The sequence below is a fragment of the Zosterops lateralis genome (assembly GCF_965231275.1).
Source record: "Zosterops lateralis genome assembly, chromosome: Z".
Lineage (NCBI taxonomy): Eukaryota > Metazoa > Chordata > Aves > Passeriformes > Zosteropidae > Zosterops > Zosterops lateralis.
The window spans coordinates 70,424,380-70,440,896 of NC_139800.1; the positions used below are offsets into that span (position 1 = coordinate 70,424,380).

At 35.2% G+C, this 16,517-nt stretch overlaps 1 protein-coding gene across 3 annotated transcripts in view; it reads left to right on the forward strand.

The window, feature by feature from the left end:
* The window catches only part of CHD1 (chromodomain helicase DNA binding protein 1), a 52,206-nt gene that overhangs the window by 16,630 nt on the left and 19,059 nt on the right, over window positions 1-16,517 (forward strand). For 2 of the 3 annotated variants that reach the window (XM_083884588.1, XM_083884586.1), the window contains exons 2-17: window positions 438-642; window positions 1,591-1,695; window positions 3,006-3,073; window positions 4,274-4,423; window positions 4,726-5,000; window positions 6,982-7,207; window positions 8,071-8,171; window positions 8,417-8,595; window positions 9,615-9,742; window positions 10,343-10,559; window positions 11,183-11,272; window positions 12,126-12,316; window positions 13,463-13,651; window positions 14,010-14,172; window positions 14,582-14,734; window positions 15,224-15,295. In XM_083884588.1, the coding sequence (XP_083740714.1) occupies window positions 438-642; window positions 1,591-1,695; window positions 3,006-3,073; window positions 4,274-4,423; window positions 4,726-5,000; window positions 6,982-7,207; window positions 8,071-8,171; window positions 8,417-8,595; window positions 9,615-9,742; window positions 10,343-10,559; window positions 11,183-11,272; window positions 12,126-12,316; window positions 13,463-13,651; window positions 14,010-14,172; window positions 14,582-14,734; window positions 15,224-15,295 (2,512 nt within the window). The remainder of the gene's footprint in view (window positions 1-437; window positions 643-1,590; window positions 1,696-3,005; window positions 3,074-4,273; window positions 4,424-4,725; window positions 5,001-6,981; window positions 7,208-8,070; window positions 8,172-8,416; window positions 8,596-9,614; window positions 9,743-10,342; window positions 10,560-11,182; window positions 11,273-12,125; window positions 12,317-13,462; window positions 13,652-14,009; window positions 14,173-14,581; window positions 14,735-15,223; window positions 15,296-16,517) is intronic. The other variant, XM_083884587.1, reaches the window with a different exon arrangement.

The window sequence follows — 16,517 nt, forward strand, 5'->3', positions numbered from 1 at the left end:
AAGGATTACCACTGATTTGTGAAGATTGAAAACAATATTGTATAGGCCTTTGTGAAGCAGACTAAACTGTTAGCTAATTTGGCATTTTATGGAGCTAAGCATGGGTCTTGAAGGGGGTGAAGCTCAACAGTTTGTGTGGCTACAAAGCATTTCTGCCACTTTTAATTCTCCTGTGTGACAGTGCCATATTAATTTGAATGGTTTTGCTTTATTTTGGCTTCACATAGAGTATCTAATTACACTTTGAATTCTTATTCCCTGTTTATTTTTAGCTTTATTCAACTCAGCCTACTTAGTTGACTGCCTCCATTTGCATGCTACCCATTTGTCTCATCTAACTTAACAGCTGAGTTATAGATAAAGCTAAGGTGACATTTTTTTCTTTTAATCCTGTTACTTTGGCAGTTGTGTAATATCCTACTGACTTGTCATTGCAGCCAATCAGACGATGATTCTGGGTCAGCATCAGCTTCTGGATCTGGTTCAAGCTCTGGAAGCAGTAGTGATGGAAGCAGCAGCCAGTCAGGCAGCAGTGACTCTGACTCTGGTTCAGAGTCAGGCTCTCAGTCAGAATCAGAGTCTGACACATCCAGAGAGAAGAAACAAATTCAATCTAAACCACCAAAACTTGATGGATCTGAGGTAAACAAGATACATAAATTAATCCTTTGGTGGGAGGTGGCAAGGAAATACTGAAAAAAAAAATCTTCTTAAATTATTTTGAAGAGAAATGTTCATTTAAAAAATAAAAAAAAGGTACTGAAGTGTTCTTAATTAGATTTAACTTGATTTTATTAGTGAAAGCATGTACTTTGCTGCCTTAAACATTGGGCAAGTTTCTCATGTAACTACTTAAATTTGTGCTTTTAAAATTCTCACATTTGTAAGTATTTTGAGTTAAAAGCCTACCTAAATTTCATCATACAGAAGCATATACTAGTCTAATCGAATTTATGGAAGAGAAAGATACACATGTTATTCCTGAATTCTGTTGTTTCTCTAGTGTTTGATTTCATTGTATCAAAAAAATAATTGTATAAAAATTTCGAGTTTACACTTACCTTTCTTTATCACTGAGTCAGCTAAATGCAGGAAAAAGTGGTGAAATTCTTGAGAAATCTCTTAAATCCAGTGGGCCAGAATTACCTGCACTCTCCTATGTTTATGGACTGGTATACCATATTTATGAAGAATGTCATACACTAGTTACACCAAGAACTGAAGACTGCTAAGAATTCTCTGTTAAATTTTTTCCCATGTATTTATTACTGTTTAAAACAAAATCATAGAAGTTAAGCAATCTGAAAGAATTTATCTGCTTGAATTTAAAAATGTACTTTAAAAAGTTTTGCTTTAACAATTGCCTACACAACTATAGTTAGACATGTTTCAGTAGTTATCTTGGTGATTAGCATGTAACATTCTGTTTTATAGAAATCTTACAACTTTAAAAAGCTGTCTGATATTGTTAGTTGATGCAGTGTTTTGTAGTGAAATTTTTTAATTGATAAGATGCTTAGGAAAATAAAGGATGTTTAACTGACTCTTTCAGCGTGTTTAACTGACTCTTGCATCTTTATTCCTGTTTAGTTTTGGAAGTCTAGTCCAAGCATACTTGCTGTGCAAAGATCAGCAGTGCTCAAGAAGCAGCAACAGCAACAAAAGGCGGCCTCATCAGATAGTGTTTCAGAAGAGGTGATTAATGTAATTTTTAAAATGTACACATGCCTGTCTCGTTGTCTTACACATTGCAATAAAATTACATAGAGCAAATTTATATTCTCTGAGTGTACCTAGAAGCCTGGGGTTAGTCTATAAAATTAAGATTCAAATAACTGACATTTTTATATATTAAAAAAAGATATCTCTGATTTACATGTTTTCAAGTCAGTTGTCCCAAAATTATAGCAGTCTTGATTCTGTGCTTGTTTTAGGTAGATATTCTGTGTTGCCTGGACAAAATTTTCAAGCCACACAGTACTGACATAAATTGTATTTCTAGATTCTTGAGCTTTGCAAAGACAAATAAAAGTACTAAAATATTTTTTCAATCTGTTTTTTAGTAAAAGCTGTCAGTTGTAGTTTTCAGAAATTCTGTATGAAGTAGAAAACTAATTTTTACAAGTCTTGCAATAGTTGCTACAAAAGAATTCTTGTATTTTAAAAATGAGGCCTGCATTCCAGGTATTTCAAAACCTAAATCGTAGGCTAAAGAAATGTTGATTTTTTGCAGTAGGAACATCTTTTAAGAACACTAAGCGGAACTATGAAATGTAATTTATTTGTAAAGCAGTCTTTTTGTCCTATATTACAAAGACTTTTCCATGTAGACACACTCATTTAGTTGGATTTCTGTTCTTGTCTAATTTAGGTGCTCATCTTTTAAGCAGGAAACTTAATCGCGTATCATGTTAATTTATATTGCTAATTTATCATGATAATCTGTAAATGTTAAGCACTTTCTTCCAGAAAGATGCTTTTCAGGATAAAAGTTACTCTATACTAAATTTACAACAATGATTGGCCTTAAGAAAATTTAACTTTAAGAGAGTTCTTGTTTTTTTCTTCTATTGTAAAGAAAGAAGGGGCATGCTGTTCTCAAAATTTCTTAAACTGGTGTTTTAATGTGAGCAAATATGGCAGGTGAAAAAGCTTTTCACCTAGGAGGTGAAAAGGGTAGGAGTTTTCATTAGGATTTTTACAGAGACATAATCTTAATTAATGTGGAGCAGCTTAGACCATGACTGTGTTTATGTAGGTACACTGTTGATTTTTTAAGATGGGGATTTTATGTGGTGCTCTCCAGAGTGGTATTGGCATAGATGGATAAATACAAAAACAATAGCAGTATTCTAACAGCTAAACTGCAAGGCATGAAGAGGGTAAAACATGAATAATATGCCTCCAGTTTGAAAGTGATGTATCTTTTTGAAATCTACTTGTTAGAAGTACTTCATTCTTTTTGTAATAATGAATTTGCTTTGGTTTATTTCATCCCCCTGCAGGACTCCTCGAGTAGTGAAGATTCAGCTGATGACTCATCCAGTGAAACCAAGAAGAAAAAACATAAAGAGTAAGATATTTTCCTAGTAATAGCACACTTTTTTACTGTAGAGACAGATGCTTGTAGCTTATGCTTGATTTCCTCATTCTGAAATGCTTAAGTTCTCCTTCTAATTTGTCTTGATCTTTCATTTACAGTTTTTAATTTTTAAAATAAACTCCCAAATGGTCATCTTTATCACACTAGTTTCTCAGCAAAAGAGTCTGCAGTATTATTTGAAAACATTCATCAGTGCTTTTATTTCTAAAATACTTCATTGCAGTTTACTTTTGAGTTCTCCTGGAGGTGGGAAACTACTTAAATAGGCTGTCTTAAAGCAAATTCAAGTTAGAATCCCTTAGTTAATGCCAGATGGTTTTTCTTTTGGATTTTTGTGGAGTTGCTTTTGTTTCCTTTTTTCCTTTCCTTGGACATGCTTAAACGTTATTCTAGTTTTGATATTAAATAACTTTATTAAATTGTTAATTAAACTATTAAGATTGAATTTTCCTGTATTAAGTCAAGAGTTTGAATCAAGATACTGTACCCCTTATCTTTCCTATCACAAAGTAAAAAATCTCAAACCAGGGAATCCTGCTAGTCAGTCACCAATGTCTTACTCATGGTAGCTTGCCTGGCTGCAAAGCACTGACATCAGAGTTTAGTGGGAACTTTTGGGAGCCAGTGCCACTCACCAGTTGCTGCAGTTCAGGTTTTTCTATGTTTCTTAAGTCTGCCTCTATTACTTTTCAATTCTTGTGCCAAAGTTGCTGGTTGTTTACATGGCCCACAGAGACCATAGGCATTAGACAATGTGAGACTCTCCAGAATACAATATGATAGGACTTTATGATAAGAACATGTCTAACTTCTGATGAATATTTATCTTTCCAGTTAGACTTGTTAAGTGCTTTGTTTTCTTAATGTCATGTTAATTCATTTCTTCATCCTGAAGTTTATATAGAAATCCAGATTTTTATTATTTTAGATTTTAAATCTACCTCTTGAGAACAAAAAATTTAGTCTAAATCCTTTTGATGCCATTGAGCATTTGTTTACTTACCTAATATTCACTGAGGGCAATTTTCTGTCTCATCAACTGACGTAACTGTTACAAGATTTTTATTTCTGTGAAGAGTCTTGAAATTACAGCAGATCCCTCATGGATGGATAACTGTTCTAGAAAATGCAACAGCATGAAATTACTGTTTTGTCTTTCATCATGTACAGTGAAGACTGGCAAATGTCAGGATCAGGATCGGTATCAGGAACTGGTTCAGATTCTGAATCAGAGGAAGACAGGGAGAAAAGCAGCTGTGAAGAGAGTGAATCTGACTATGAGCCAAAAAACAAGGTCAAAAGCCGGAAACCTCCAACCAGGTAAGAAGCTGGGCATTTGAATGCTCTGGTACTATTTCTGAAAAGCAATTGAGTATTTACTACTACTATACATGCAACTGAAAACAGTAATACTTACTGAAGAAAAAAAATGGCTTTTTTTTTAATATACATGATATGATAATATATTAATGCTTTCTAGTGAATACCTTTTCCTGTCTACTTTAAATGAAAGCAAAGTAATTGAACATTCATTACATACGTGTATTCAGAAAACAATGCAGAAGATTTATTGTTGTCCCTGTTGAAACATCATTGTTGTGTCATACATTATTGTCTTCAAGAATTAAGCCAAAAAGTGGGAAAAAGAGTGCAGGACCAAAAAAGAGGCAACTTGATTCATCAGAGGATGATGATGATGAGGAGGATGATGATGATTATGATAAGAGGGGATCTCGTCGCCAGGCAACAGTCAACATTAGTTACAAAGAAGCTGAAGAAACCAAGACGGATTCTGATGATTTGCTAGAAGTTTGTGGAGAAGATGTTCCACAACCTGAAGAAGATGAATTTGAAACTATAGAGAAATTTATGGATAGTCGAGTTGGCCGTAAAGGAGGTATTTTTTTTAAGTGTTTTTAAGATCCTTGTTAAGATCATGGTACAACTCCAACGCATATTCTCAGCTATAAGTTAAAGAGCAATAGTTTTAAAGTTACAAAACAGTCATACTGCTTTATCTTTCATATTCCAACCTGGTCTTGAACACTTAACTTCCAGGCCTGGCAAATAAACAGCTTCTCTGGGTGTAATGGGCAACCAGTTATGGTGTCTCATCCCCATCATAGCAAAGAATTCTTCCCAATACCTAATCTAAACCTACTCTCCTTCAGTTTAGAGTTGTTACACCTTGTCCTACTACTATGTGCCCTTGTCTAAAGTCCCTCTCCAGCCTTCTTGTAGCCTCCTTTAGGTACTAGAAGGTGGTGTAAAGCCTCCTCAGCACCTTTTCTTCTCCTGGCATAACAGCCCCAACTCTCAGCCTGTTTTGATACCATAGATGTTCCAGCCCTCTTACCATCTTGGTGGCCTCCTCTGGATGTACTCCAGCAAGCCCACATCCTTCTTATGGTGGGAGCCTCAGAGCCTGGGGTCTTCCTTTTTTTCCCTTTTTCAGAAATGAGGTTTATATTTCTCATTTTCCAGTCAGTGTAAACATCCCTGGACCACCATGACCTCAAAAATTATGGTAGTGGCTTAGCTATTTCCTCTGTCAGTTTCCTCAGGACCTGTAGGTGTATCCCATCATGTCCCATGGACTTGTGCGCTTTCTGGTTCCTAAATTGGTCTCAAATGTGATCTTTTCCTGGAGTGGGTGATTTTTCCTTCTCTCATTTCCCTCCCTGACTTTTCCTCTCTAGTGTGCTGAGTCACTTGCTGGTGAAGACTGAGGCAAAACAGTTACTGAGTACCTCAGCCTGCTCCTTGTCCCAATTAATCAGTTCTCCCATACTAGGATTCTTGATTATGAAAACAAACACATGAAAAAACCCTACCCAAATGTGAAGCCACTTGCACTTCAGGGGCATTAATTACACCTATTGTCCATTAAAAAGTGTAATTAATTACATCACTGGTTACACCTATTGTCTAAAGTTACTGACCCATCTCAGAACTTGTACTCCTTTTTTCTCTCAAATGCCCTCTTCATGCTATCCCATACCCTGCTCCAGTATAAGGTGTTACTGCTAACAGTACAGACACTTTAGTTTAGGAACTAAACTTCTTTCATTCTTCCTGCCCAGACAATGTTGCTGCTTTTTAGCGTTGCCTCTCTGTGACTTCCATCTGCTCCAGCAGCTTGCTGATCTCATTTCCTTATCAACAGCACTGAGATTAGCTCACTTGGTTAGAGCTGGGTGCTAATATCCCCGGGGTTATGGGTTTGAGCCCCATACAGGCTTAAGAGTTGGAATCCATGATCCTTGTGGGTCCCTCCCAGCTCAGAATATGCTGTGATTCTGTAACCTGTCCTCACCAAAATGAGCCTGTTTCCTGCTGCTGGTATGCTGCAGCTACAATACAGTCTGTACTTAATCTGTACTTTATAATTTTTACCTCATAAGATAACAGAGGCAGGACAAGCAACAAACTTGTTTAGGAAGCGGGAGATTTATCATATCCCTGTTAGGAAGTTTTTCGTGTTTTGAGGCTGATCAGACATAACATCAGATGTCTTCTTTATGCTCAGAGATAAGAATAGTGTAACAGAAAGATGATAAGTAGTGTTAGTATGGAGCATTTCCTAATGACTGCTTTAAAAACAGGGAATACAAATAAAATTCTCATGAGGAAAGGTAAGATATTGCAGGTTAGGTGTAGAAGTTTTGGTTGCTTTTTTGATTCTCTTGACTACTTGTGCATGTGTTAATATATCTACATCATAATCTTTGAAATAACAGTAATGACATGAGTGCAGTAGACACTAGTCAAGTATATGCTTTTCTAAAATTACCACCAGTTACTTTACTACATTTCTAACTGGTTAACTTATGACAGTGCACACTTACTCAAGGCATATGATGTGGTTTCTTTCTCAGCCACAGGTGCTGCAACCACAATATATGCAGTTGAGGCAGATGGTGACCCAAATGCTGGGTTTGAAAAATCAAAGGAGCCAGCAGAAGTACAGTATCTTATTAAATGGAAAGGTTGGTCACACATCCACAACACTTGGGAAACTGAGGAAACACTGAAGCAACAAAACGTTAAAGGAATGAAGAAACTTGACAATTACAAGAAAAAGGATCAGGAAACAAAACGATGGTGAATCTTTTTATTTTTATGATACTTATTTTGAAAAACTCAAGGTGTTCTGTTGTGTTTCTGAGACATGTTATCTGGTTTTGAGGACATAGTTTTGAGTGCCTGTGCAGTGGAAAGATAAAAACTTTGAAAGCCAAAGCCCTTTTAAGATGTTCCAGTAAAATAATCTCTGAATCTGGTGTGTATATCTGTTTTTGTGTCTGTGTGGTATAAAAGGAGTTTTAACAAGATGGGTAGTGTTTAAAAATGAATAATGAATTGTAGCTTTAGTAATTTTTCCATTATACTTTGATTTGAGTTCTTTAGGAATTGCTGCAATGATCAGTGTTTTGTTGGTGTGTTACCTGTTTCAGGTTACTTTGAAGAATTCAGTTTTCTTTGCTGAAACCTGAGGTTAAAGCTTGAGAATAAAAACATGAAGAAATAGACACACTTTAAAGTCACCTCTTTAGTGTCCAGTTTTATTAGTATGTTTAATATAATCAATGAATGCTGGTGGGATTTTTAGCAACTAATCATTAGATGGATTCTTACAGAGTGAGCCACCCTGACTATATTCCATGAAAATACCTGTGAAGTGTACTGCTTATCCAGAGACACAGCTACTACAGCTACCTGTGGTACTAGTCAAGCAACTAATGGAGAATACTTATTTTCAGCAATAAGTATTTTTGGTCATTAATGGTGAGGCACTTAGGCCACACACAGCCATTTTGTACTAGGGATTTTTAAGTTCTTCCTTCAGAAAAGCTTTCCAGGCAAGATTCATGGGATGATTACATTCAGAGCTGTAGAGTTGCTGAATTTTCTTAGTTTTAGAAGTATATGGTGTAATAAGTGTTGTAAATTAATTCCCACTCCAGGCTGAAAAATGCTTCTCCAGAGGATGTGGAATATTACAACTGCCAGCAGGAGCTTACAGATGATCTACATAAACAATACCAGATAGTGGAAAGAATAATTGGTATGTTACAAACTTGTGGACAGAAATCCATGTCAAGGATTCTGTATGTTCTCAATATTGTTGTATTTGTAGTTAAGAAATGTAAAATATTGATATCACAAACTTTTTAATACCAAACAAAAATTCAGGTAGAGAAGAGCTGTCAGGTTGTCTGTATGGGTCCAGCTTCTGTTTTATTATTACCTCAAATGAATGTTTTCCTACAGTACGGAAGTAAAATGCTGATCTCTGGTGCATTTTTGCAGCTCATTCAAATCAGAAATCAGCTGCTGGTTATCCAGACTACTATTGTAAGTGGCAGGGTCTGCCTTACTCTGAATGTAGCTGGGAGGATGGAGCTCTCATTGCCAAAAAGTTTCAGGCACGCATTGATGAGTACTTCAGCAGAAATCAGTCCAAGACCACTCCCTTTAAAGACTGCAAGGTGAGTAGGTAATTTGCAATGGATTTGTAATCAATTGTATTGGGTCTGACTGGAATAGGGTTAATTTTCTTCATAGCAATTTCTGCAGTCTGTGGTTTAGATTTGTGACCTAAATGGTTTTGGTAACAGATATTGACTGTTGCTGCACAGCACTTGCATAGCGGCTTCTCTGTGTCCTGTTGTGTCATCCCCACCATGAGTAGGCCAGGAGGGAGCACACGAGTAACAGCTGAACTCCAGATGACCAGAGTGGTGCTTGGTGCAATTTAATGTCTTACTCAATAGTAAATTGAGTAGGCTGAGCAGGGGCTGCCTGTTGCCTGGAGATTTGTTGGTCATCAGTCTGCTGGTGAATTGATGTGTGGCTCACATTCTGTCACTTGTGTGGTTTTTATTTTTTATTCTGTAGGGTTTTTTGTTTTGAGTAGGTGGGTGCTTTCCCTTCACCCAGTAGACTCCTTATTTTGATCCAAAATTTTTTTCTCGTTTTTGCCTTTTCACTCCTCTCTCTTGTCCCTCTAGGGAGGGAAGTGAGTAAGCAGTTGGGTGGCAGCTTGGCTCCTGGCCAAGTTCAAACTACTGCATCAGTTGCAATGGTATAAATGTGACTTTTTTTTTAATCTGCATATCAAATACATATTACAAATTTTTTTTGAAGTTTTTTCAGAATACCAATAATGATGTATAGTAGAATGGATGGACAATAGCGCTACTGAGAGTAGATTTTGTATATACCAGTCCCCTGCATTTTCGGTAGTGTTCAGAGATGGGTTTATTTTAAAAGAAAACTTTGAGTGAGTTAATGTCACTCATGTTGTGACATTTAGATTACCAATCAAACTACTTTCAACTTGCAAACTACTTGATGTTCTTATATGGCCTTTTTTATATTGATGGATAAAAAGTAGAGTTGATGACCTAGTTAATACCTGCTGTTACTTTTTCTATAGGAAGATCTTTTGGTAATTACAGTCAGTTACAGGTCAGTCATTGACTGACGATCAATTTACTTTTCACAGGTTCTAAAACAAAGACCACGGTTTGTTGCACTGAAGAAGCAACCGTCTTACATTGGAGGACAGGAAAGTTTAGAGTTAAGAGATTATCAGTTAAATGGGTTGAATTGGCTTGCTCACTCATGGTGCAAGTAAGTAGTCTCAAATTTGTTTGTGTGTAAATTATAGGCATTTGTAAAGTTTTGAATTTTTTTTTCTGTTGGGTAGGTTTGGTTTTTTTTAAGTTAGAGATTTTCATACTGTAAGCTCAAAGTATAGATCTGAAGGGACTGGTTTTGCTCTAAGTAGTACCAAAATTATCAGTCTATGGCCATTCTCAACAAAAAACAGCTAAGATGTGTCATTACGTGCTTTTAGTTTTAATGGAATAAGTCATAGTTTTAAAACAACCAACAAACCTAAAATAGTAAAATGAGAAAACCCAAACAAACATTTCTGGAATATCAGCATTAGTATTAAACTTTTAAAATTAGATTCAGGAGGACCACTTGCAATGTTTTTGTTAATTTAAGGGAGTAGGAGGGGTTGGAAATCTTTTTATGGAAAAACAATATAAATAAATTTCTCCAAAATGTATAGCAGCAAAAATCTTGAAAAATTTTATGAGTGGGTTTTATGCTCAAAAGATAGTAATTTCTTTTTATCCAAACCTTCCCCATCTCCACACCTCCCCTAAATAGCTTTGTTTCTTTTTTTTTCTTTTTTTTTTTTTTTTTTTTTTTTTTTTTTAGAGGGAATAGCTGTATTCTCGCAGATGAAATGGGTCTGGGTAAAACAATACAAACAATTTCTTTTCTGAACTATCTGTTTCACGAGCATCAATTGTATGGGCCTTTCTTGTTGGTTGTGCCACTTTCTACCTTGACGTCTTGGCAGAGAGAGATTCAAACCTGGGCTCCTCAGATGAATGCTGTAGTTTACTTAGGAGACATAACTAGTAGAAATATGGTGAGTATTTCTCCTTGTCATTGGAAAGTCTTGTACATAAACAAGACATACTTCATATTCTTATCGTTTGCATATCTCAAATATTTTGATTGGGGCTGAGCAAATATTTGCTGAAGCCCTGTGTCTTTAAAATATGAATTGAAAGCTTGGATTTTGATCTCATGTAAATGTGTGTGAGAGAGAGCCTTTCTGCTTAATAGTCAACAAAATTAAAAATTTTGTCTTGTATTTGAAAACTAGCTGTCTTCTGCCATGGTGGCTATAGAGAAAATAAGTATGTAAAAAAACCAATCATGATATTATTTTATTTCCTGAAACGTTGATTTGTTAATATTACTAATCTTACCCATTAAAGTAAAAAGTTCTTGTATGGTTATGTGTGTGTATGTGTATATATATAGTGTATATATGTATGTGTACATATTTATGTATAGAATGTTTATATATATATATATACACACATTTTTATATATAAGTATTATATATGTGTGTGTTGTCCTTCTGTTTTGTTATCATATTGTTTTATGCTGTTAATTGTCTGCATTGTTGCAGTATTTAAATTGATCCCAGTCAGCAAGACTTTTTTTTTCTGCAGCTTATAGTTTACTTGTTTCTTTTTGTAGATAAGAACTCATGAATGGATGCATCCACAGACCAAACGATTGAAATTTAATATACTCTTAACAACATATGAAATTTTGCTAAAGGATAAGGTAATTGCCTTTCTGTGGTGAGACAAAAATAATTTCCCCAATATAGAATTCTCTTTACACTTGCATGTATTTGATTCATGGCCCATTGAATTTATGGACTGATAGTTTTTACTTTTGGAAGTATGACAGTGTATAGTTTGGGGTTTTGATTTTTGTTTCTTGAGGGGCCTTTTATTTAAAGCACTTCTGGGTTTTACATATATATGGTGAGGTTTTCAGCCTTTTCCCATTTTGTGAGGTGGTTTACACTTAATTTTCTTCAGTTTACTTGAGAGTCTCATTACTGTAATGATCTCCCAATTTCATGATCTACTTCTTTGCAGACCCCCATCAAGGAGCTGAAAACAAAACCCAATCTTTAGTCCCAAATATGATACAAAATAATATTAAAAATATGGAAACTAGGAAATCCCATATAGTTTTTCTATGATATTGTGCATCCACGAGTATGTGTACATGTATTAATACTATCTCTGTAGTTATTGCACATAGTTACTGTTAATTGTCATATCAGTATGTGGAAATTGAAGAAGCACTTGGCTTTGTTTACTTAATTTGTTTATATTAGAAGAAGTCAATAATGATTTTGTTTTCCTGCCATGTTTAAAAATTTGGGTCAGACTTCTGGGAATTTTTAAAAATAATAAATTTAATTTATGCTTTCTTAGGATGACTACACAGCTTTTCATTGAACCTGGAAAATGTAAAAGCCATAATTAGTACTAAAAACATATAGCTGTTATTTTATTAAAATAAACTAAGAAATTATTTGGTTTATAGATTGATTATATCATGTGGGAAATCATGTAATGTGTTGAGTAATGTTTCCCCCCTTCTCCACTTCTTTTCCAAGTCATTCCTTGGTGGTCTGAATTGGGCATTCATAGGAGTTGATGAAGCTCATCGTTTAAAAAATGACGACTCTCTTCTATACAAAACTTTAATAGACTTTAAGTCTAACCATCGTCTTCTTATTACTGGAACGCCTCTGCAAAACTCTCTCAAAGAGCTTTGGTCTTTACTGCACTTCATCATGCCAGAAAAGTAAGAAAGCATTTTTTGTCAAGTCTGTTATGGCAAAGTAGTGTTGTGAAGTGAGAATCAGTAGAAGTAGGGAATTGTACTGAAAGATAGCTTAAATATCCTACATAAAGTAAATACATGTGTCTTTTCATGCTGCTTTAGGTAAGTAATTTTGGTAGCAGATGTCCGCTTTTCCCATTTTACCAGTGCACGAAAGTGATGGATGGAGGTATGGGTCAGAACCTCACCCTGAACCGATAAAGGTTTTGTCTTAGCCCAAGAGAAAAACCATATAGATTTGCTCTGGGGGAAGGAGAATGGATGGACTCTTTCTTGCGTTAGTACTATTAATGAAAGCAGATTTTTGTCAAGATGCCAAATACCTAGGTAGTTTGATCAGATAACTGGTTTTCCCATACATTTTGCATACGGTAAGCTTATTTCATTGGCCTGATTTTGTACTGACTTGTTTAAATCTGAGGTAGACTAGAGCTCGTGTGAAAGCACATGTTCCTGTCAGACATCTTGTAAATGCCAAGCACCACCGCTCTATTTGGTTTGAGCTATGGATTTTACTGATTTTCTCAGAACATTACAAGCAAAGCCACTGAGGTTAGGTAGCCATTATTCATTTGTTTGATCATAAGCTCTGTTCTCCAAGTCTATAGTACAGACAAGCTACACATCAGCTAAACCATACAAGCTGCAAGACACATTTTTAGTATATTTTCTATTAAGTATATATTAAGTATATTCTTGTTCTCTTGCACATCCTCTAGACGTGGAGCTGGCTTTTATGCTGTCTTGATAAAATATAATAATGGAATTTTCTTCAACCATATAGACAAGTGTGCTTGCAGAAAAAGAAAAACACTTTTTCATTCCATTTCCACGTTTCCATTATGGAATCAGAAGTTTTAATTCTGTAGACATTTCTGGAAAATTCCATTCTTCTATTTACAGGCAAAATATCTGGAATTTCTTGGGAGGTGAAATTTCAGAAATTGGATAAAAGAAGAGAATGGGAAAGAAATCTGAATGCATATGTGTTTTTGTGGTATATGTATACATGTTCTGTGTCTGTGTCACCTTTCTTCCTGAATTTTGCTTTATCAGGTCATTCACAGCATTGTCACTATTTTGTGCTTATACTTTATTATGTTGAAGGTTTTCCTCATGGGAAGATTTTGAAGAGGAGCATGGCAAAGGGAGAGAGTATGGTTATGCAAGTCTTCACAAAGAACTTGAACCATTTCTGCTGAGAAGAGTTAAAAAAGATGTAGAAAAGTCTTTACCTGCTAAAGTTGAACAAATTTTGAGGATGGAAATGAGCGCATTGCAGAAGCAATACTACAAGTATGTACCAACTCTTTGTATATTCTGCTGTTTCACTGATATGTCTATGCACAATTTACTGAATTACAGTGGTTTGTGTACTGTATGGAAGTCGAGGCTTCTTCATATACCCTACAGTATGGGGTTTCACAGCAGTAAAATTCTGTGACGCAAGGGTTCAGGAATTACGTTGGTCTAATGTCTATTCATGTAGTTTCTTTTGTTTGGCTTATTGAGAGATGCTTTTTTTCTTTAGTTGAGAGAAGTATCTTTTGGGAGATGCTTTTTTTCTTTTGTTTGTTCCTATTTTGACAGCTCTCATCTCTCTTAGTCCCACATATGGTTAGAAGTTACTAATATTGTACATCTTATTTCACAGGTGGATTTTAACCAGGAATTATAAAGCCCTTAGCAAAGGTTCAAAAGGCAGTACCTCAGGCTTTTTGAACATCATGATGGAACTCAAGAAGTGTTGCAACCATTGCTACCTCATTAAACCACCAGATGATAATGAGTTCTATAATAAACAGGAGGCCTTACAGGTAATGTCACTTTTTAATAGAAAAGAAAAGAGAGGTTTTACGTCTGTAGTTTTCACAGAATTTTATAGAGCTTTGGCAGTTCATTATTTCTTGTTGAAGGGTAATGAGGTAAAAAAATATGTACAAAATGTGCATCTTGGGTTTTTACAGTGAAGTATTTTTTGATTTTTAATTGGAACTGAATAATTGACAGAGAATTGAGTAAACTAATATGTGTGGTTTTAATTACATATTATTGTATGTACGTTTAAACTGTAAAATTCTTCAGGAATGTCAGAATTTGCCTTTTATTCCTCTGCCCACAGTAACAGGAAAAAAAAGCAAACCTCAGATGGACATCCAACATACCCCAGTGTCTATTAGTGTTGAGATAATTTATTTTGCAATGTATGCTTCTTGGTTTTTGTAGCATTTAATACGTAGCAGCGGGAAACTAATTCTTCTTGACAAGCTACTGATTCGTCTGCGAGAACGTGGCAACAGAGTCCTGATTTTCTCACAGATGGTAAGGATGCTGGACATCCTGGCAGAATATCTGAAATACCGTCAATTCCCATTCCAGGTAAAAAACTTGCTGGTAATAGCAGCTAAGAAGTTTTTATGTTGAATATTAAAAATTTCTTTTCTTTACTATGAGGGTGCCAAAGCACTGGAACATTGCCTAGAGGTTATGAAATTTCTGTCTCTTGCTGAGGTCCAAAAGCAACTTGGACATGACCTTGGGCAGCATGTTTTAGGTGTCTCTGTCTGAGTAGAGGATTTAGACAAAATGACCCTCAGCAGTCCCTTTCAGTTTTGTGATAATATGACCTTTACCCCTTTGGTTAAGTAAACATGGAAGAAATTGTCTTCTTTTTCTAAAAGGGACTGGCTCTATGATGAATGCTATTTTGAAGTGAAAGAGGTGAATTAAATGATCTGATTAAATGTGAGCTGTTTATTTACATTTTTTCCCCTTCATATAATAGTTTTGGCAGCTGACAATTGCAGTGGCTCTGATATTCAGTGTAGTATAAAAATTCTTTTTAACTGTAGTTCTCAATCTTTTTAGAGACTTGATGGATCAATAAAAGGGGAATTGAGGAAACAAGCACTGGATCATTTTAATGCAGAAGGATCAGAGGTATAGTATTTTTTTTTCTGTGAAATCAGTTTTGTTTTTTCCCAAGAAGTACAAAAAGACATTGCATAAAAAAGGAGGGCTGAAAAAAGTGAGGGGTATATCAATAAGGTTGGAAATTCATGGCTACTGCCTGGAGTATAAGGTTAATATTTTTATTTTTTTTAAGAAGAGGTTAAGTAGAAAATACATCAGAATTCAGAAAATGGTAGCTGATTGCTCTATAAATGCTGCAGAGTTTTAACCCCAGCTTTGTTCCTCTAGAATTTAATAATTTTACAAGAGTAAATAAGTTAATAAGTTTACAAGAGTGCTGAACTTAAACAGTTAGTATGCCAAAATCCTTGGCAGAACTAACTTCGTATATCCTTGCATGAACAATCATATTTACTTGTCTCAAATAAAATTCCTGTTACCTTCATTTGTTGCTACCTGTTACATGCCATGGAAGAAATAATAAAGTACTGATTTCTTGCAATTTTTTGTGAGCAACCTGTGAGTATGTAGTCATCTGTTACAATTCTTTAGATTCTGAACTGGAATGTTGGTACCTTATTTAGCATTCTTATTATGCAAGTCATTCCATGTCTTTGGATTGGTTTAAATCTTTCGTCCTACACTCTCAGATTTTGGAAGGGGGAGGTTGGTTGGCCGTTGATTTGGGGGTTTAGTTTGTTTGGTTTAATTGGTATTTGAAGATTGCATTTGTTAGTTGCTGCTGAGCTTGTCTGTTTTTTGGGGGGAGAAGGACCAAACTCCATGTTCAATACAAAAGCTAACTCTCTATCAAATTTCTTTCATAGACATCGTTGTGAAATCAGACATCAGAAATTTCAGGCATTTTCTGAAATCTTAGTTACACTGTACATTTTTTGAGATGAAGAAGAATTTAAACCATGCATTTCTAAAACTGGGGCAAACTCTGCATTTGTACAGCAAGAAAAAGAATGCTCTCAGTTTTATTTTTTATTTCCTAAAAATTCATAATATTTTGGAGGCAATTTTGCAGAGTTTTTGTATTACTGAACTAAGGGCTACCTGGAAATCTTTAACACAATTATCAGGACTCTTGTTATTGTAATGGTTGCTGTTTCCTGTAGCTGTACTGAAAATTTAGTTTGTTTGGGGTTTTTTAACCTGCTTTACTTAAGCTTGGATTTCATATTTTGGTTTCTTGCATGTCTCAATATCCTTCTACAGTCTTTCATAGTTACAAAAGACTAAT